The 22,448-nt window shown below is 43.7% G+C and overlaps 2 protein-coding genes across 2 annotated transcripts; both read left to right on the plus strand.

Moving 5' to 3' along the window:
* Positions 1–10,741: 10,741 nt before the first annotated feature.
* Positions 10,742–14,596, plus strand: LOC139563923 (apolipoprotein Eb-like). Its single transcript, XM_071382958.1, has 5 exons — positions 10,742–10,887; positions 11,487–11,552; positions 12,420–12,573; positions 12,990–13,277; positions 13,383–14,596. Exons 2-5 carry the CDS (start codon positions 11,510–11,512, stop codon positions 13,723–13,725), a joined length of 828 nt encoding a protein of 275 aa, XP_071239059.1. The 5' UTR covers positions 10,742–10,887; positions 11,487–11,509; the 3' UTR covers positions 13,726–14,596.
* Positions 14,597–19,846: 5,250 nt separating this feature from the next.
* Positions 19,847–21,973, plus strand: LOC139563926 (apolipoprotein C-I-like). The gene is made up of 4 exons (XM_071382964.1): positions 19,847–20,110; positions 20,834–20,900; positions 21,395–21,536; positions 21,665–21,973. Exons 2-4 carry the CDS (start codon positions 20,846–20,848, stop codon positions 21,729–21,731), a joined length of 264 nt encoding a protein of 87 aa, XP_071239065.1. The 5' UTR covers positions 19,847–20,110; positions 20,834–20,845; the 3' UTR covers positions 21,732–21,973.
* The last annotated feature ends 475 nt before the right edge of the window (positions 21,974–22,448 follow it).

A 22,448-nucleotide genomic window follows, 5' to 3' on the forward strand; every position in this document is an offset into this window, starting at 1 on the left:
AAATCAAATTGTATTTGTCACATGCTTCATAAACAACAGGTGTAGTCTAAAAGTGAAATGCGTATGGGCCTTTCCCAACAATTTCCCAACATATGGGCCTTTCCCAGCAGAGAGATGTTTTCAAAAATTTGAAAACATTATAGAAAAATAATAAACACGAGGAATAAATACACAATGAGTAACGATGTGCAAGGGTAGCAGGTAATTGAGGTAGATATGTACATATACAATACCAGTCAAAAGTTTTAGAACATTCAAGGCTTATTCTTTATTTTTACTATTTTCTACATTGTAGAATAATAGTGAAGACATCAAAACTATGAAATAACACATATGGAATCATGTAGTAACCAAAAAAAGTGTTAAACAATTCAAAATATATTTGAGATTTGAGATTCTTCAAATAGCCACCCTTTGCCTTGATGACAGTGTTGCAAACTCTTGGCATTCTCTCAACCAGCTTCACCTGGAATTATTTTCCAACAGTCTGGAAGGAGTTCCCACATATGCTGAGCACTTGTTGGCTGCTTTTCCTTCACTCTGCGGTCCAACTCATCACAAACCATCTCAATTTGGTTGAGGTCAGGGGATTGTGGAGGCTAGGTCATCTGATGCAGCACTCCAACATTCTCCTTCTTGGTAAAACAGCCATTACACAGCCTGGAAGTGTGTTGGGTCATTGTGCTGTTGAAAAACAAATGATAGCCCAAACCAGATGGGATGGCATATCGCTGCAGAATGCTGTCGTAGCCATGCTGGTTAAGTGTGCCTTGAATTCTAAATAAATCACAGACAGTGTCACCAGCAATGCACCCCCACACCACAACACCTCCTTCGTGCTTTATGGTGGGAAATACACTTGCGAAGATCATCCGTTCACCCACACACGGCGGTTGGAACCAAAAATCTCCAATTTGGACTCCAGACCCAAGGACAAATTTCACCCGGTCTAATGTCCATTGCTCGTGTTTCTTGTCCCAAGCAAGTATCTTCGTCTTATTGATGTCCTTTAGTAATTGTTTCTTTGCAGCAATTCGACCATGAAGGCCTGATTCACACAGTCTCCTCTGAACAGTTGATGTTGAGATGTGTCTGTTACGTGAACTCTGTGAAGCATTTATTTGGGCTGCAATTTCTGATGCTGGTAACTCTAATGAACGTATCCTCTGCAGCAGAGGCAACTCTGGGTCTTCCATTCCGGTGGGCGTCCTGTTCCATCATGAGAGCCAGTTCCATCATAGCGCTTGATGCTTTTTGCGACTGCACTTCAAGAAACTTTCAAAGTTCTTGAAATGTTCCGAATTGACTGACCTTCATCTCTTAAAGTAATGATGGACTGTTGTTTTTCTTTGCTTATTTGAACTGTTCTTGCCATAATATGGACTTGGTCTTATTTGAGCTGTTCTTGCCATAATATGTACTTGGTCTTTTACCAAATATGGCTATCTTATGTATACCACCCCTACCTTGCCACAACGCAACTGATTGGCTCAAATGCATTAAGAAGGAAAGAAATTCCACAAATTAACTTTTAAGAAGGCACACCTGTTAACTGAAATGCATTCCAGGTGACTACCTCACGCTGGTTGAGAGAATGCCAAGTGTGTGCAAAGCTGTCATCAAGGCAAACTGTGGCTATTTGAAGAATCTCAAATATAAAATATACTTTGATTTGTTTAACACTTTTTTGGTTACTACATGATTCCATATGTGTTATTTCATAGTTTTGATGTCTTCACTATTATTCTCAAATGTTAAAAAAAATGTGTTCTCAAATTGCTTGTAGTCAGAAGAGAACACATGAACTGCAGTGGCTGTACATCTCAATATATGCTAGCTGGCTAGATATATACATATCCATTCTGACCAATCAGTGAAGAGATAGAAGTTGACTCCTGGAGGTTATCTCATACTATCAGGCTCTGAACAAACCAATCAATTCCAGTATGTTTCTTGGGAGAAGGCTTCTTGTGATTACAACACAGAGAGTAATGTCTAGTATTGACACCAGAGGTAGCGTACCTGCTGGACCATTCTCAGTAAAGGCCATCGGTACTGCTGGAATCAGTAGTGTTGCTGATAACAAGACCTATATATGGCCAGCATTGCACATATATAGACTGTCATTACCTGAGTATAACAATGACTTAACATAAGATTCCTCATTATGAAAGCTCTGTTGTTGTACCACTGGGGCTTTCCAGAACCACTTACAAGACCCAATATGTTAACTTTCACCATACAACACCATCTCTAACCAAGCCTTAACAATGCTTAGATCTTACTATGCCAGACTAAATTCCTGAGCAGAACATATTCAGGTCAAATCTGATGTGATAAACAAGCAATACCGCAAGGACATTGTTGATCAGGATGTGGCCTTGATGTACTTCCATTGTATTCATTAGTTGTGTAAAGTACTTAAGTAAAAATACTTAAAAGTACTACTTAAGTCGTTTTTGGGGGTATCTGTACTTTACTTTACTATTTATATTTTTGACAACATTTACTTTTACTTCACAAATTCCTAAAGAAAATAATGTACTTTTTACGTCATACATTTTCCCTGAAACCCAAAAGTACTCATTACATTTTGAATGCTTAGCAGGACAGGAACATGGTCCAATTCAAGCACTTATCAAGAGAACATCCCTGGTCATCCCTACCTCCTCTGATATGGCGGACTCACTAAACACATGCTTCGTTTGTAAATGATGTTGGTGTGTGCCCCTGGCTATACGTAAATAAATAAAAACAAGAAAATGGTTCCATTCTGGTTTGCTTAAAATAAGGAATTTGAAATGATTACTGTCTAAGTACTGTATATTTTAACAACTACATTTAGTTTTGATATTTAAGTATATTTAAAACCAAATACTTTTAGACTTTAACTCAAGTAGTATTTTACTGGGTGACTCACTTATACTTGAGTGTCACGTCTACTCCCGCTTCCCCTCTCCGGCGCTCGACGTTGCCGGTCTACTAACCACCGGTCCTGGCAACCCTCATTACGCACACCTGTGCCCCATCATGAGGCACACCTGGACTCCATCACTACCCTGATTACTTCCCCTTTTTCTAGCAATCCTTTGTTATCACCCACCAGGCAATAATGTTTATGTTTCCATGTTAGATGCTGCTCTTGTATCGGTCCATGTTCGTTGTCATTAAACGCACTAACTGCACTTGCTTCCTGACTACCTGCGTCTATGTTACAGAATATTGCCTCGGCGAACAGGGAGACCTACTTCGCCATCACCACGATCAGCTGGTGCAACTGGGGACGGCGATGGATGAGGTCCTCCGCATTCTTCAACGTCTAGACCTTCCCCAAGGGGCATCACACCCAACGAGCGAAGGATCCTCTACCATGAATCGACACAGCGAGCCAGCACCCCAGCCCATTCAACAGTCTGCATAGGTCAGCGATGCCCGTTTGTCCCTTTCAGACAAATAAGACGGGACTCCGTCCAAATGCCATGGCTTCCTCCTCCAGTGCTCCCTCTACTTTTCTCATCAAACGAGAGCCCCCACCACCGAGAGGTCCAAAGTTGCCACGGTTATTTCCCTGTTGACCGGCGGGCGTGGGAGAGAGGAGAGGAGGAGCTGGGTTCCTATGGGAGGTTCATGGCTCTGTTCAGAGGAGTTCAGTCATCCACCGGAGGGCAGAGAGGGGGGTGAGCGACCTACTCCAAATACGGCAGGAGGACCAGACTGCTGCGGAGTACGCCCTCACCTTTAATACAGTGGCAGCATCCAGCGGATGGAATGAGCCAATCCTCCGCACCTTATTCAGAAGAGGATTGCGTGAGGGAGTCCAGACAGAGCTGGCATGCCGAGACGACACCCTCTCATTGGACACACTCATCACGATGGCCATCCGTCTGAATAACCATCGCCTCTCTCCGCCTTCGTTGACCGATCTGAGTCAGAGTTTGAACCCATAGAGGTAGGTACCACACGCCTCCCTGCATCTGAGCAACGCCGTCGGATACAGCGGTGCTCTGTCCCTATTGTGGCCAGGAGGGACACAAGCTTCAACAGTGTCCGCTACGATCTAACCCCAGAGTCAGTAGATCAGAGGGACGGTCCAGTGATCATCCATCTCCTGGGGTAGGTGTGAGTGTTCCATCTTCACTCTCCGCCAAACTTTTTTAGTATCAATATCACTGGCTGTCCCTCATGTTTTGTTTCCACAGCTCTTTGTGGACTCTGGTGCCGCTGGGAATTTTATTGACCAGGCCCTTGCCTCGTCCCTGAACATAACATCATACCCTCTCTCCTCTCAGTTTCCAGTTCACGCGATGGAAAACCGACCACTGGGATCTGGCACAGTCACACACATCACAGCATCACTCACAATCACCGTGGGACCCCTGCACCAAGAAAGCCTCCCCTTCCTCATCATCCAGGCACCCGTACACAGTTGTCCTCAGCCTCCCTGGCTGAGGATGGAGATTACGGCCTGGGCACTCGGATGCCGGAAGACCTGCTTTCCCTTACCCTGTGGTTCCACGTCGGTTGAGAGTCCTGTAGTTGCCCTTCAGGACGACATCCCGAAGGTTTACCAGGATCTCCGGGAGATTTTCTCCAAGACTCGCGCCACCTGTCTCTCTCCTCATCGCCCCTGGGACAGTGCCATCGACCTGCTAACAGACTCTGCGCCTCCATCCAGGAGGCTCTCCAACAGGGTTTCTTTCCCCCATCCACCTCCCCTGCGTCAGCTGATTTCTTCTTTGTGGCCAAGAAGGAGGGGGGTCTTGGTCCATGTATTGACTACAGAGGTCTCAATGGCATCAACACCAAGTACCGCTACCCCCTCCCGTTGGTGCCGGCCGCCATTGAACAGCTCCATGGGGCCCAGTTTTTTACCAAGCTGGACCTGCGGAGTGCCTACAATTTGATCTGCATCCAGGAGGGGGGTGAATGGAAGATGGCCTTCAGCACAGTGTCTGGGCACTACGAGTACTTGGTGATGCCTTATGGTTTAGCCAATGCTCTGTCGGTGTTCTAGGCATTCGTGAATGAGGTGTTTTGGGACATGCTTGGGCACCAGGTGGTTGTGGGTATATCGATAACATCCTGAACTACTCTGCCACCTTGGAGGAGTAAGACGCCTCCTGGAAAACCATCTGTACGTCAAAGCGGTGAAGTGCCAGTTCCATCGGGTCGCCATCTCCTTCTTGGGATATAGGAACAGCCCGCGGGGAGTGGTTCTAGAGGAAAGGAAGTTAGCTGCGGTCAGGTCATGGCCAGTCCCAACCATCATAAAGGGACTACAACAGTTTTTGGGGTTTGCCAACTTTTATCGCCGCTTCATCAGGAACTTCAGCTCCATCGCCTCTCCACTCTCCTCAAAGGTGGTCCCCGTAAGTTGGTGTGGAATCCTGCGGCTGAGGCATTCCACCTGTTGAAGGGGCATTTCACCTCCGCCCCGTTGCTGAAACACCCAAACCATATGCTGCCCTTCGTGGTGGAGGTGGATGCCTCAGAAGTGGGCTTGGGGGCTGTCCTGTCACAATATCAAGGTAATCCACAAAAACTGTATCCATAAGCATACTACTCTAAAAATCTTTCCCCTGCAGAGAGGAACTATGACGTCGGTGATCGGGAGCTCCTGGCGGTGAAGTTGGCAGTGGAGACACTGGCTGGAGGGCACCACGGACCCGTTTCTCATGCTCACCGACATTCAGAACTTGGAGTACATACGGACAGCAAGGCGGCTGAAGTGGTCCCATCATACCGCCCTCCGGAATCGTTGCCCGCGTTCTCTGAAACATAGACATGGACATCCGCCAGGCTCTGGAGAGGGAACCCGCACCTGTCCTCCGGAGAGCACCTACATTCCCATGGAGGTAAGGGATCAGCTTTTGACCTGGGTGCACATATCCCTTGCCGATGGACACCCACCAGCACCACCACTCAGTCTATCTCTGTTAAGTACTGGTGGCCCACTTTGGCGCAGGACTTGCCCACTATGTCAACTCCTGCTCCATATGTGCCCAAACCAAGTCTCCCAGGACGCTACGGGAGAAACTCCACCCCTCTCTGTGCCTCAGTGGCCTTGGACCCATCTGTTGCTAGATTGTGTCACTGATCCTCCCCTGTCTGATGGTTTCACCACTTGTATGGTTGTTGTGGACAGATTCTCCAAATCCTGCCGTTTTTATTGCTCTCTGGTCTCCCTACCGCTCTCCAGGTAGCTGGGGCACTGTTCCAGCAGGTCTTCTGGCAGTATGGCCTTCCAGAGGATATTGTCTCCGATTTGTGGCTCCCAACTAACATCACGTGTATGGAGGAGATGGGGCGTCACGGCCAGCCTCACTTCCGGCCTCAATCTAACGGGCTTGTGAGAGGATGAACCAGGAGCTGGGTAGGTTCCTGAGGAGTCACTGCCAGGACTGGCAGGGGGAGTGGGCCTGACTCCTTCCTTGGGCTGAATACACTCAGAATTCTTTGCAACACTCCTCTACCGGGCTGACTCCCTTCCAGTGTGTTCTGGGATATCAGCTGGCTCTGTGGACTCCGAGCCAGACCGAAGCTCCTGCGGTGGATGAGTGGTTCAGGCGCGCAGAAGAGGTATGGAACGATGCCCATGTGAGACTCCAGCGCGCTGTCAGAAAGAGCAGGCAGATCGCCACCACAGTGAGGCTCATGTGTTCCATCCTGGTGATCGCTTCTGGCTCTCCACCAGGAACCTCCCGCACCGCCTGCCCTGTAAAAAGCTGAGTCCCCAGTTTGTGGGACCGCTCAAGGTCCTCTGGAGGGTCAACGAGGTAACTTACAGGTTACAACTCCCCACTAACTACCAGATCTCATTATCTTTTCATGTCTCCCACCTCAGGCCGGTGTTTCCTAGTCCCCTGGCTGATGCCGCCCCCCCACTCCCCATCTCCGGTGCTCGACGTTGTCGGTCTACTAACCACCGGTCCTGGCAAAACCTCATCACGCACGCCTGGCAACCCTCATTACACACACCTGCGCCCCATCATGAGGCAAACCTGGACTCCATCACTAACCTGATTACTTCCCATTTATCTAGCACTCCTTTGTTATCACCCTCCAAGCAATATTGTTTGTTTCCATGTTAGAAGCTTCTCATGTTTTGTATCGTTCATGTTCTTTGTCATTAAACTCACTAACTGCACTTGCTTCCTGACTCCCTGCGTCTACGTTACTTTAATAGAAAATTATTCAATTTATAACAATTTGTTACTTTTTCCTCCACTGGTACACATATTGCCTTTTGATCAAGAAGAGTAATCTGCAAATGCACAGACAGAATGACAATCCTCTCTCAAATAACATCAGTTTTGACCTTTGCTTGAATCCTAAGAATATAATTTGGGGGATGCTTATATTTGTCCTGTTATAAACAAGTGTAATGGAATTCTTTGTTGCATATCCCAACTCCCCCTGAGACACCTGCAGGGAGTGGGGTCACGGCCAGGGTCACCATTGTACAGCGCCTCTGGAGCAATTCGGGTTAAGTGCCTTGCTCAAAGGCACAGCGAGATATTTCACCTTGTTGGCTCTGGTATTTGAACCAGTGACTTTTCGGTTACTGGCCCAAAGCTCTAACCTCGCTGTCCAACAATACATAAACTGTGACTAGACCTAACAAAAAGGAGAATTAGAGCTAAATGTGAGTGTGAGTTGAACTCATATGGCTCTGGAGTCAGCACTTTATTTTTGTCATTGTCTCAGTTCCTTACAGGCTTTGAACAATAAAGCTATCTCTGTCAAATCCTTATCTTGAGAGTTATATTGAGGTTATAATATGCACATTTTCTACAGTATCTCCTTTTACCTCGGTTGAGGAAAAAAACAATTTCTCTCATTGGACATGCCTATCCCAACGAACCGCAGTCTGTGATGTATGAACTCTTTGTTGCTCCTCACGCCACTCTCTCTACCGCCCACTCATAATCCTTCCTACTGCACCCCAGCTCTATCCCCAAGCCCTGACATGTCTCTGAGAACAGCAGTATCTCCCACTCCTATCTTGTTTTGCACTGATCTGTTAGCCTGGGGAGTTATTGTTTTGAGGAAATAACAGATGTTAACAGTTACAGTGCCTTCAGAAAGTATTCATACCCCTTGACTTATTCCACATTTTGTATTCAAAATTAATGCAAAATGGATTATATAGATTTTTCTCTCACCCATTTACACACACAATACCCCATAATGACAAAGTGAAAACATGCTTTAAAACTTTTGAAAATGTATTAAATTAAATACAGATATCTAATTTACATAAGTATCCCCCCCCCCCCTGAGTCAATATTTTGTAGAAACACATTTGGCAGAGATTAAAGCTGTGAGTCTTTCTGGGTAAGTCTCTAAGAGCTTTTCACCCCTGGATTGTGCAACATTTGCCCATTATTCTTTTCAAAACTCTTGAAGCTCTGTCAAATTGGGTGATTATTTTCAGGTCTTTCAATAGATTGCCACGTCAATGTAGCCCTTCCCTGCAGTCAGATGACCAAATCGCCCCATAGTGTCCTCATGGGTGAAATGTTAATCATATTTTTCATAATTTCATAATCAACATAAAAATAAAAGAAATCCGGTGTTTCTATGTCAAAGGATGTCATATTTCAGTCTTCTGTAATGTATATTGGGATGCAAACTCAAAATGTAATACAACTCTATATCTGACATGGTACAGGTGTCTTCTTTGAAGCCATGTGTGTGAGGTGTATACTTTTGTTTCAAAGTAGATTTGTTTAAGACTACCAAGAAACACTCTGCGTGACCCTCATTTAGCCCACTGCAGTAAATAGTTATTAAGTCAAAACTGTAACTCTGCCACTCAGGAACATTCACTGTCTTCTTGGTAAGCAACTCCAGTATAGATCTGGCCTTGTGTTTTTGGATATTATCCTGCTGAAATGTGAATTCATCTCCCAGTGTCTGGTGTAAATCAACTGAACCAGGTTTTGCTTTAAGATTTTGCCTGTGCTTAGCTCCATTCTGTAATTTTTTTATCCTGAAAAATTCCCCAGTCCTTAACGATTACAAGCCTACCCATAACATAATGCAGACACCACTATGCTTGAAAATATGGAGAGTGGTACTCAGTAATGTGTTGCATTGGATTTTCCCCAAACATAACACTTTGCATTCCAAATGTTTTGCAGTATTACTTTAGTGCCTTGTTGCAAACATGCATGTTTTGGAATATTTTTATTCTGTACAGGCTTCCTTCTTTTCCCTCTGTCAATTAGGTTAGTATTGTGGAGTAACTACAAAGTAGTTGATTCATCCTTTTTTTTCTCTTATCACAGCCATTAAACTGTAACTGTTTAACATCACCATTGGCCTCATGGTGAAATCCCTGAGCGGTTTCCTTCCTCTCCGGCAACTGAGTTAGGAAGGACGCCTGTAGCTTTGTAGTGACTGGGTGTATCGATACACCATCCAAAGTGTAATCAATAACTTCACCATGCTCAAAGGGATATTCAAAGTCTGCTTTCTTATTTTTACCCATCTACCAATAGGTGCCCTTCTTTGTGAGGCATTGGAAAACATCCCTGGTCTTTGTGGTTGAATGTGTGTTTGAAATTCACTGCTCGACTGAGGGACTTTACAGTTAATTGTAAGTGTGGGGTACAAAGATGAGGTAGTCATTCAAAAGTCATGTTAAACACTATTATTGCACGCTGAGTGAGCCATGCAACTTATGTGACTTGTTAAGCACATTTCTACTCCTGAACTTATTTAGGCTTTCCCATAAAAAAAGGGGTTGAATACTTACTGACTCAAGACATTTCAGTTTTAATTTTTTATTAATTTGTACACATTTTGAAAAACATTATTCCACTTTTACATTATGGGGAATTGAGTGCATGCCAATGACAAAAAAATCCACATTTAATACATTTTATATTCAGGCTGTAACACAACAAAATGTGGAAAGGGGGTGTGAATACTTTCTGAAGGCACTGTAAATGACTGATCCTAGTTGGATTGTAAATAGTGAATGGTATTATTCATGTAATTCTGGTAGAAGATCCCTGCTGGGGTGGCAGGTAGCCTAGTGGTTAGAGCATTGGGCCAGTAACCAAATGGTTTCTGGATCGATTCTCTGAGCTGACAAGGTAAACATCTGTTGTTCTGCCCCTGAACAACAAGGCAGTTAACCCACTGTTCCCCAGGTAGGCTGCCATTGTAAATACAAATTTGTTCTTAACTGACTTGTCTAGTTAAATAAAATAAATTAAGATGTTCCATGGGTCATGGGTTCAATTTCATTAATGTAGACTACTTACCCAGTCTGGTCATTATGGAGACAGTGTCTTTCAAATTAATTTGACTGGTGACCATCATGGATTCAAAGTGAGTGGAGGGGGTAATCAGTTTAAATAAACTGATTGAAGACCATTGGAGCTGCCTGACAAGGATAGCCTATTTACAGATTCCTGGCGCCAGCAGTAGATTATAATTGGCCAAATAATTGTTCTCTGAGACATTTAACATTTAATTATATTGCCAAAACGGATTACATAAAATACACGTGAAAAAGCCAAAGACCAAGAAGGAAATGTATAAATAAACTGAATGAGCCACAATCACATCTAAGAGTTCTTCAAACGAGTTTCTTTGTTTCAAATAGCCTACAGGTTTTTTCATAGAAGCACAGACTATTTTCGTTGACGTACATCATAAACTATATATTGCACAATCACCATACAGCCAGCAACAACGCTAAGAGATGATAACTTCGAACGCGGAGTGGCACATCGTGTGGAACCAACCACGAGCCGAGCCGCACATCCTCACATGCGCGCGCTCTCCAGCTACAGGCGCGCGGCCGTCCCAGGACAGTATAAAAATCCCGGGGAACTCTCCCAAGAGCACGGAAAGAACTGGATTTCTTAGGTGAGTGAGGAGTGGGGATATCTAATGGGCACCATATAGTCTACAAACGCGCTTAAGTCATGAGTGAAATAGCTAGTTTTAGTAGAAATATAAAGCATCTCTTAAAGTAGGCTAGATTTGATACCGAGATAGAGACTACTTATAAATTATTGCATTAAGGTAAGGCTACTGTAGCCTACACATTGGCATTGAAAAGCAAGTAATTCATCTTCTGACTGTAGTGTGCAGATTAACCAGACTAAATGTATGGTAAAACTGTTAAAAATAGATTATTTGTAGGGGAAACTACAATACCTTATTAGTTTATAGCATAATGACTAGATGTAAAGTTTAATCTGAAACGTTTAATTGCATAGAACTAGTTTAGTTTCTATTCTAAAATAGCTCAGTGAGTACAGTTATGGACATTTAGCGTCCATGAAAGGTTATTTTTCCTATTTGTTTTATTGGCTCAGAGTAGTATTCTACTTTATTTAAAAAAAATATTCTGCCAATTATTCCAATGTATTACCATTGTATCTTTGTATATTATTGTATTTATTTTCTATAGCTTTGATAGACAACCACTGTCTGACATGGGTCTATGTCTGTTTTCATAGGTGTATCTGTCTGTCAATCAATCATGAAGGCTGTGGCAATAATCCTTGCTCTGGCAGTCATCTCTGGTAAACCTGGGTTTACACTGTTCCCTTTTGACATTGTTATCAATTTATACAGTGCCTTGCAAAAGTATTCATACCCCTAGAATTTCTTCACATTTTATTGTGTTAGAAAGTGGGATTAAAATGGATTTAATTGTAATTCATTACAATTAACGACTATATTTTTGTTATAAATGGTTTATTATTCTTTTACTTCTACTTTGACATTACAGAGTATTTTGAGTAGATTGCTGACACAAAACAATGACAATGAAATACATTTTAATGCCACGTTGTAACACAATAAAATGTGAAGAAATCCAGTGCAAGGCACTGTATATACAGTATATATATTTAGTATTAATCAACTGTATATACAGTATCTATATTTAGTATTAGTCAACTGTATATACAGTATATATATATTTAGTATTAGTCAACTGTATATACAGTATCTATATTTAGTATTAGTCAACTGTATATACAGTATATATATATTTAGTATTAGTCAACTGTATATACAGTATATATATTTAGTATTAGTCAACTGAATATACAGTATATATATATTTAGTATTAGTCAACTGTATATACAGTATATATATTTAGTATTAGTCAACTGTATATACAGTATATATATTTAGTATTAGTCAACTGTATATACAGTATATATATTTAGTATTAGTCAACTGTATGTGCATGAATGCATTTACTGACTCCTTGCTGGAATCAGTCTTTTAGGATATACTCTTACAATACTGTAACACTTGTATAATTAGGCTTCATACTGTACCAAGGCTCCACACTCTCTCATTACCAGACTGGATTTAACCCCCCTGATGGTGTATATTATGGAAACCTCACCTCAGAGCTCTCTGTGTCCCCCTGCAGGCTGCCATGCCCGCACTGTGCGCCAGGCAGAGGCCCTCCAGAACCACTGGGAGGAGAACGTTGAGCGCTTCTGGACCTACGTGTCTGAGATCAACAGCAGAGCCAACGGACTGGTGGAGAACCTCAAGGCCTCCCAGCTCAGCAGAGAACTCGAGTGAGTGGCACATTGTAACACTATTTCATTCTGAAGTGATATAGGCTCATACACTTTGCTTCATCGCTCTCCATTATCACCTTGTGCTGTGTGACTGTCCCTGACCATGCCTCCCTGCTTTCCCCTCTCTCCCCCGTCCTCCCCCTGTGTCCCTGACCATGCCTCCCCTCTCTCCCCTGTCCTCCCCCTGTACCCTGTGTCCCCCTATGTCCCTGACCATACGTCCCCTCCTTCTCCTCTCTCCCCCATCCTCCCCCCTGTACCCCTGTGTCTCCCGAATTTCCCAGACGATGCCTCCCCTCTTTCCCCTCTCTCCTCCGTCCTCCCCCCTGTTCCCCTGTGTCCCCTTATGTCACTGGCCATGTCTCCCTCTACCCACTTTATGACCATCTCTGACCATGCCTCCCTCTCCGCAGCACCCTGATCACTGACACCATGGCTGAGCTGACCGTGTACAGGGAGGACATCCAGACCAAGTTGTGGCCCTACTCCCAGGACACAGCCGCCCTGCTGGGCCAGGACCTGCAGCTTCTGACCACCAAGCTCCAGACCGACATGGTTGACGCCAAGGAGCGCAGCACACAGTACCTGGGAGAGCTCAAGACCATGATGGAGCAGAATGCTGATGATGTCCAAAACCGTGCCAACACCTACACCCGCAAACTGAAGAAACGCCTTAACAAGGACACCGAGGAGATCCGCAAGTGAGTATAGATGGCAACAGCTAATGTACTGTAACAGCTTGATTTCCAACATAGACTAATTATGTCTTCCAAGTGATGCTAACCCCCTCTGCCTCTCCCACCCAGCACCGTGGCCACCTACCTGGGAGAAATCCAGTCCCGTACCTCCCAGAACATGGATCTCATGAAGGAGCGTGTGGAGCCCTTCGTGAGTCAGGCCCACGACACCGCCGCCCAGAGGCTGGGCAGCTTCACTGACCTTCTGAAGAACCAGGCCCAGGACCTGAGCCAGCAGGTCTCCACCCAGGCCGAAGGCATGCGCGAGCAGCTGGAGGCCACCGCAGAGGACCTGCGCATCACCCTGGAGGGCAAGATCGATGAGCTCAGCAGCCTGATCGCCCCCTACGCCGCCAAGATCCGTGAGCAGCTCCAGACCGCCATGGACAAGGTCAAGGAGACCGCTGTATAAATGGACCCAGGGGAGGGAGGGGTTTGGAGGACCGGTGTCCCACCACTGCACCCCTGTTTAAGTAGGGGTGGGGGTTGTGAAGCACTGTGCCACCATTCACCTAGCTACCACAGAGAGGAGGAGGGAGTTATTAAGTGTTACTGATGCTGTTTTCACTGTGTTGGCACTGTGTGTTTTGGTTGAGGGGGGTTGATAGAGAGAGAGGGGTGAGGATGACAGAGCTTTGAAGGGGTCTTGAGCAGACAAACACAGTCCTTTATGTCTGTTCAGGCCTGTTCAAACACACAAGAGGCCATTGTTTTTAACCTGCTTCGCTTGTCTTCCTCGTTATAAGTGCTCTAGATGTCTCCTCCAAATTGTTCTACTATTCTGCATCAGGTTTCTAAGGCTGCTATATGGGATACAAGGGGGGTTGAAACAGTATCTAACAATCGTGAGCCAAATTGTCTCTGGCCCATTCCAGCGCTGTCCCTGTCCTTCATTTCAATAACTGCACTGAACTAAGACTGGGCTTATCTCCAGCACTAGCATCAGTCTGTCCAGAACCAAAGGAGCAGAACCACTCCATGCCTTGCTTGTCTATGATGCTGTATCTACACCTGCTCTGTAGGCTCTGTATTTGTTGTGATTCATATAGAAGTGTATTTACTATGACTGTGATATGACGCGAATATGACAATGAAACTAAAAGGTATACTTCACAGGGTCCATATACTACCTGTCTGTAATTTTTCAGTTTGGCCAGAGTGTCTCTGCCACTTCACAATGTAACACGCCCTGCTGCTCACCATAGCACACTGTTCGTCTGGCTGTCTGGCTGACTGCAGTGTGCTACCCAGCGCTGCAGAAATAAAATATGCTTGTTGCTCAATTGTCAGTGTGTTCTTTTCTTGTCAAACATTTATCAACTTTTTTCAACTTTGACATTTCTTTATTTTTAGTTACAATGACAAATGAGGTAGTTAATATAGCTGAATAGATGGATCTTCATCTTACAATCTATGGTTGATGAACACACAAAACAAATCATTTATAAATTCCCTCTATCATGCACCATGTTCTGATAACAATGATAAGCTGAACCAGGTTAGTTACAGCTGGGGTTGGAGAGAAACCACAAACAATGTAAGTTGAATTGAGATCGTTAGGTTATAATGTCACGTAACATCACATCTGGAGGCCCCAGAAATAGGTTGGACAGAATGTCCTCGTCATGTCATGCTCTATCTTCTTTTCTATCATCTTTTCCCACCCCCAGATCCCATGTCTTTAACCCCGAAACACCAACCCTAAACCCCCTGTAGACAGTTCTCTACTACCTGTACACTCATAAACACACACATGTTCCTTATAATACACTTTCTTCAGGCTGTTGTTACATACATTTATAGGGATAACTTGTACAAGGGAAATGTCTGATTTTCAGTAAGGCCTTTTTTCAGGGTACCTATCCTTCTCCCTAACCCACATCCCCCTTTCACCTTTTCTTTTAGGACCCTCCCCCACCACCCATACCCCCCTCTCCACACACACTGTCAATTCATCTCCTAATCTGTACAGATGGTGCAAGATTGATCAAACACTAAAGGGCCTTTCCGCTCCCTCCTGACCTGCAGGTCTTTCTTTCTCTTTTGTCCCCTTTCCTCCCTCCTTCCATACCTCCCTCCTTCTCTCCCTGCTTCTCCGGTCCTGGCTTGTCGGGATCTGCTCTCACATTCCTTTCTCCTTATCACAGCAGGTTTCGGGAACCATGTTTGTGTTTTCATCTACTACAGTTGAAGTCGGAAATTTACATACACCAAAGCCAAATACATTTAAACTCAGTTTTTCACAATTCCTGACATTTAATCCTAGTAAAAATTCCCTGTCTTAGGTCAGTTAGGATCACCACTTTATTTTAGTAATGTGAAATGTTAGAATAATAGTAGAGAGAATGATTTATTTCAGCTTTCAGTTCTTTCATCACATTCCCAGTGGGTCAGAAGTTTACATACACTCAATTAGTATTTGGTAGCATTGCCTTTAAATTGTTTAACTTGGGTCAAACATTTCGGGTAGCGTTCTACAAGCTTCCCACAATAAGTTGGGTGAATTTTGGCCCATTCCTCCTGACAGAGCTGGTGTTACTGAGTCAGGGTTGCAAGGCCTCCTTGCTCGCACATGCTTTTTCAGTTCTGCCCACAAATGTTCTATAGGATTGAGGTCAGGGCATTGTGAAGGACACTCTAATACCTTAACTTTATTGTCCTTAAGCCATTTTGCCACAACTTTGGAAGTATGCTTGGGGTCATTGTCCATTTGGAACACCCATTTGCGACCAAGCTTTAACTTCTTGACTGATGTCTTGAGATGTTGCTTCAATATATCCACATAATTTCCCTTCCTTATGATGCCATCTATTTTGTGAAGTGCACCAGTCCCTCCTGCAGCAAAGCACCCCCACAACATGATGCTGCCACCCCCGTGCTTCACGTTGTTCTTTGGCTTGCAAGCCTCCCCCTTTTCCCTCCAAACATAACGATGGTCATTATGGCCAAACAGTTCTATTTTTGTTTCATCAGACCAGAGGACATTTCTCCAAAAAGTACCATATTTGTTCCCATGTGCAGTTGCAAACCGTGGTCTGGCTTTTTTATGGCGGTTTTGGGGCAGTGGCTTCTTCCTGGATGAGCGGCCTTTCAGGTTATGTCGATATAGGACTTGTTGTACTGTGGATATAGATACTTTTGTACCTGTTTCCTCCAGCATATTCACAAGGTCCTTTGCTGTTGTTCTGGGATTGATTTGCACTTTTCGCACCAAAGTACGTTCATCTCTAAGAGACAGAACACGTCTCCTTCCTGAGCGGTATAATGACTGCGTGGTCCCATGGTGTTTATACATGCGTATTATTGTTTGTACAGATGAACGTGGTACCTTCAGGCGTTTGGAAATTGCTCCCAAGGATGAACCAGACTTGTGGAGGTCTACAATTGTTTTGCCTAGGTCTTGGCTGATTTATTTTGCTTTTCCCATGATGTCAAGCAAAGAGGCACTGAGTTTGAAGGTAGGCCTTGAAATACATCCACAGGTACACCTCCAATTAACTCAAATTATGTCAATTAGCCTATCAGAAGCTTCTAAAGCCATGACATAATTTTCTGGAATTTTCCAAGCTGTTTAAAGGCACAGTCAACTTAGTGTATGTAAACTTCTGACCCACTGGAATTGTGATACAGTGAATTATAAGTGAAATAATCTGTCTGTAAACAATTGTTGGAAAAATTACTTGTGTCATGCACAAAGTAGATGTCCTAACCGACTTGCCAAAACTATAGTTTGTTCACAAGAAATTTGTGGAGTGGTTGAAAAACGAGTTTTAATGACTCCAACCTAAGTGTATGTAAACTTCTGACTTCAACTGTATGTTTATAGATATTCCACCCTTTTCTCCATTCTAAGATACACAGACGTGCACGAAGGTACACACACACACAGGTACATAGGTACACAAATGCTATGATAATTGCTTTTGATGGATCTATAGTTAGTTTTTAATTTTTGCAATTTGACTTGTAATATCGCTGACCTTGCTGCTATCTTGGACCCAGTCTGCGTTGCAAAATAGATTTTATCTAAGAGATTTTAGGTTTATACCTGGATAAATCCTGTTTAAAAGAACATGTAAACACCAGAAACACACAGTAATAGTAAGGTATTCTGTCAGAGCAAACAAAGCATGGAGTTTTTTGAGTGTAGTTAATTAACAGAACATGTGCGTCACAAAGTTTGCCTCTGAAGCGTAGGATAGAGGCCAGCAAGTAAACATTTAGGCTGGAAGCCAGGCAGTGAAGGCCACCACTTATCCCTCCTCTCTCCTCCACCAATCCCCTACTGCAAAAAGCACTTACACCTACAATACTTTAGTATTGTTGTTAATGGTAGTTTTAATAAACTAAACAAAGTTTATTCTCACTGCATACAATAGCACTATGGGCATCTTTATTTTTGAAGCTGAAGCACCGTTTCGTGATCAAGTCTATAAGTATGAACACAAGCACCTTAAAATGTGCTCACACATCCTTTTTTAACCAGGAAAAAAACGGTAGAAAAAATACTCCATGCAAGCAATAACTGTGTCTCGTAAACCACCTCTACTCAACCCTAAGCATAAAAAGTAGCATACCATTTCAAGTGTGTGACCTTGTATTCAATTAGAAGACAAGAAGAGCAACAACGACTACAATGACCTCTCCCCTAAATCAGGTCACACTCCTAATAACAACCTCTGTGTTGAAGTGCATTGCATGCAACTTCATTGAAGGTGAGTGAGTAAGTTATTGAGTCACAGTTTGTTTCTGTTCCTCCTTTACTGGAAGGCCGTGTTTGGGTGAAGTGTCCTACACTATAGTAAACCCTGTATGTATTTGCAATGGTCTGGCCAAGGAGAAAACAGGAAAACCACAAGCATTCTGCCAGTCAGCACTTCTTCTCACGTACTATACTGCAGCTCCTGGGAGTCTCTGGCTCCGGCTGAAGCAACAAAGGGCTCCAGCTACCAGGTGTTGGCAGAGCAAAACAGACAGTAACCCCCGACAACTCCCCCACAGAGATTTTACCTCTTACTACCCTTCCTCCCCCCTCTTCCCCCATCTTGGTGCTGGAACACAAACCATTCACCACAGGAGCCCTTTGGCAAAAGAAGGGGGGAAAAACAGTCTTTTATCAGGCGGCTTGTTATTGCAATTCATGAGCGAGTGAGACATGCACGTTCACGCCTCATGCAGCACACAAAGACTCACACACTCTGCCACAGGTGAGGAATGGGTACTGTGTGATTAAGAGGTGCAAGACAATGGTCATCTGTGCATCATAATAGGGTTTCATATGGCTAAAGCCATCAGCACCAAATGGGCACCCTGCCGTGGGCAGCAAGGGGCTGGGTGTAAAGAGGGAAGTGCTGCAATGAGGAAAACATACATACCCCTCCAGCACTAATGAGAGGTTACTATAGTTCAACAAACTGTAGTCCACTACCCCTGTATGCTCCAACACAGAGAATGACCTTCTAGACTTACTTCCCTATTTTAAGAATAGTCCAAATAAAGGCATAAGACTCTCGAGTCAAATAACTACAAATCTGGTGTTTTCAGAGTTGTGTCCATGTGATTATTTACACCAAACCCCTGTACCACACCAAACATGACACATACACACACACACACACACACACAGACAGACACTGACACCCACAAAAAAAGAAGAAGGTGACATACACTTTGCCAGACTTTGTAGTTCTTGGACGTGGAGTTACGTCCGGGCTATTCCAGTACAGTAGAGGTTTGTTGAGCCCAGCTTCTCTCTGTTGGAGACAGCACGGAGGAGCACTAATATAATGGACTTCTATCAGATCTACATAACAGTGGACAAATATGATGCTGTGCATGCTGTATCACATGATAACACCGATAACACAGATCTGTGTGAGGTCAGTGAAGGGCAATGAGACTGAAAGTAGATCAGAGGGGAAGAAGCGCACATGTTAAAGGCCTAATTTATATATTATGAAATTGATATGTGTCAATAAGGATTCCATCACACAGCTTTCATTTATTCAGAACAGGGATGACTTCAGGGAAGGGAGGAGGGAAGGATGGAATGGGGCCCAAATACTTGCCTTGCCAAAAAGACTAAGGGCTGGATTCAATCCGTATCGCCAGAAGATCTGCTTTAAAATGCAAAGGTCATTGAAAGCAGTCAACGCAACGGTGGGAACACAGCCTTTAATTATCGGTCACAGATCTTCAGTGTTATGGATTGAATAGAGCCCTAAATGGACTGGTCTGGTGGACTCAGAGACAGATCTGCACTGAGCACCAGAGTCAATGCAGTGCTGTTTAGTGATGCCACTGCAGAACTGTATCAATATCTTACCTAGTATAAGTATCTTGTGACCTAGTTTAATGGTCATAGTCCACTTTAGGTCTGTATCTCTGTGCACTCACAGTCTGATGATTTACAATGGATATTTTATGACAAATTAATATCACATTATAAAACCTAAGGCAGGTTGAGAACCCCCCCAGATCAGACTGTGAATTACAGATACAGTCAAATAAATACATCCCCACAAAATCTGATTAAATAAGTGTGGTTTGAAACAAGACAGGACATGGACCATACCTCAGCTGGTCTCTCCAAAAAAGGGAGATGGGGGAGTGTTGGTTAATCTGGAGGAGAAGGTGGGAGTAGGCCACTCTTGGTGTGCTCTTCATTGGGCGATGCGGGGTCACCATAGGTCAGAAGTGGTGACTACTGATTACGTCAGCGTCCTGGGATATATAGAGGGACTCCGTCAGTCTGTCAGACACACTCTGGTTATTTTCTCTCTGAGACGGGAAAACAGGTAAGATTAACCTACTTTTCACTGGCATTTCTAGAGACTTCCTTTCATTGTTATTACTTCAAATGTCTATCTTTGCATGTGTTTGCTCTTATCCGAGCAAACACATAGGCCGGTATATCTGCGACTTTTGTTCATCAGTTTATTTACTAAAAATAAATGCACGAGAATGTCGCCAATGCAGTTGTTTATTTTATACCCCAACCTTTCCATAAATCTATACCAGTCTCTCAAAATCCGTTTGCGGTATTGTGGCGACATCTAGGTGTAGTTTATACAGCGGGAAAGACATCCAGCCTACCTTCTGTTTCTGAGCGCCATCCAATGCTCAGGACAGATGTTAATATAATACATTTTTATGTTAGTCTACTAATTTAATCAAATGCAGGTCAAGTTTAATCTAAAATGTAAAATGTACGTTTTTTTTTCTTGCTAATGTAAAGCCACCAATCGAAGATGTGTGATGGCTAGATAACGCAAAGGGAGCTGTCCACTGTGCTGACCGCACGGGAGCGCTCTTTCACTAGCCACATGTGCAGCTGAACGGTTTCAGCTATAACACATAACAGCTTTTGATCATGTTCACTTGTTTAGCACAACTCCTGATGAAGCCCTGACAGCATAACGCTTCGATTTTCTTTTAACTAACTCATCATGCAAACCTTTTTATGATGGAGGATATTAAAGGCAGGGTGTTTTGTTACTAAATTTGTCCTTCGCTTGCAGCCAACAGTCAAGATGAAACTGTCCATTGCCATTGCCGTGTTGATGCTTGTGTTCGCCGCACACACAGGTATGAAGCCGTACCCATTTAGGCATCCATTACACTCTAACTCTATCTAGTCATTAACATTGCTCCTTCACCTCCTTCAATACTGGCGTCAATACTAATGCATTATCACTGGTGATACGTGTGTGATGTTTCTCTATCACACAAACACATGCACATGTACATGCATGTACACACTAACACAGCCTCACACACAAATACACTTGATAACAGTCGATACAAATCCATTACAACTATATGCCTAAGTCTGACCTCAAATACACAATACAAATGTATTATTATGAACACACGTGTACCATCTATCTCTCTCTCTCTCTCTCTCTCTCTCTCTCTCTCTCTCTCTATCACTCTCTCACTCTCTCTCCACCTTTCTATCTTCATGATGAAGCCCTCTGTCTCCCCATTTTCCTGACTATTTCCAGTTCTCTGTTCATAGTTCTAACACTCTCCCCTTCTGTTCATAGTTCTAACCCTGCCTCCTTTCTCTCTCTCTACAGAGGCTCAGGAGGCTGAGAAGACCATTGAGGAGCATTTCGCCACCTTCGGCAATCAGATGAAGGAGCTAAGTGATGACCTGACCGTCAAGACCAAGGACATAGTTGAAAAGATTGGGGACAGCGAGTTCATCACCAAAACCAGGTACACGCACGCACACACACACACCCCAAAACATAACCCAACATTAAATTCATTGGAGATCTACATTAGTACTCTGAAATAATTAAAGACTGAAATGACTCACTGTGTGTCTGTCTACCCGTCTCCAGGACCTGGTTCACTGAGCAGTTTGACAAGATGAAGGCCAAGATCGATGAGACCTTCCCCAAGCAGTAGTAAGCCTGTACACCTCTGACCCTGCCTGTCTAAGAGCCCCCCCCCCCCCTACGCTTCTTGCTCTGTCTTGTCTGGTGACGCGGTTGCTGTGACGCTGACACTTGCGTTGTGCCGACAGACACCAAGGTTATATTCCCCCTCTGTGAAGAGACCGACGTCATCTCTGTGTAATTGTTATGGCTTGCTTTAATAACCTGGAACACAATGAGCTGAACAATAAAGATACCTTTGTGATAAAACTATATTTGTGGGTTGTTATATTATGCATTTGATTTGCTACAGTAAGAAGTCAACCTGTTCATTTTTAAAGAGACCAATGAGTCCAGGCAATGACAAGTTAGAAGTTATTCTGAACAATGAGTTTGATTGACATTGATTTTGATTTGACATGTGTCTCTTCAACTAATATGAGGGGCACATCAATCAATCAATCAGATATATATATAAGCTCTAAGTGCTATACAGAAACCCAGCCTAAAACCCCAAACAGCAAGCAATGCAGATGTAGAAGCACGGCTTTATAAGGATATAAAAGATATGAAGACCTGTACACATAATACAGACAGTATGCATAACATGTATAAAAAACAGTGCAGAAAGACCAAACATTGACTTCGTCTCTGTTTATGATGCATTGTGGGATAGGTGTAGGATGTTAATATGGTCAAAGTGAATGGTCAGCTGACCAGTATGACACAGGGGTTAAAAACACCATCA

The sequence above is a fragment of the Salvelinus alpinus genome, chromosome 35 (assembly GCF_045679555.1).
Source record: "Salvelinus alpinus chromosome 35, SLU_Salpinus.1, whole genome shotgun sequence".
Lineage (NCBI taxonomy): Eukaryota > Metazoa > Chordata > Actinopteri > Salmoniformes > Salmonidae > Salvelinus > Salvelinus alpinus.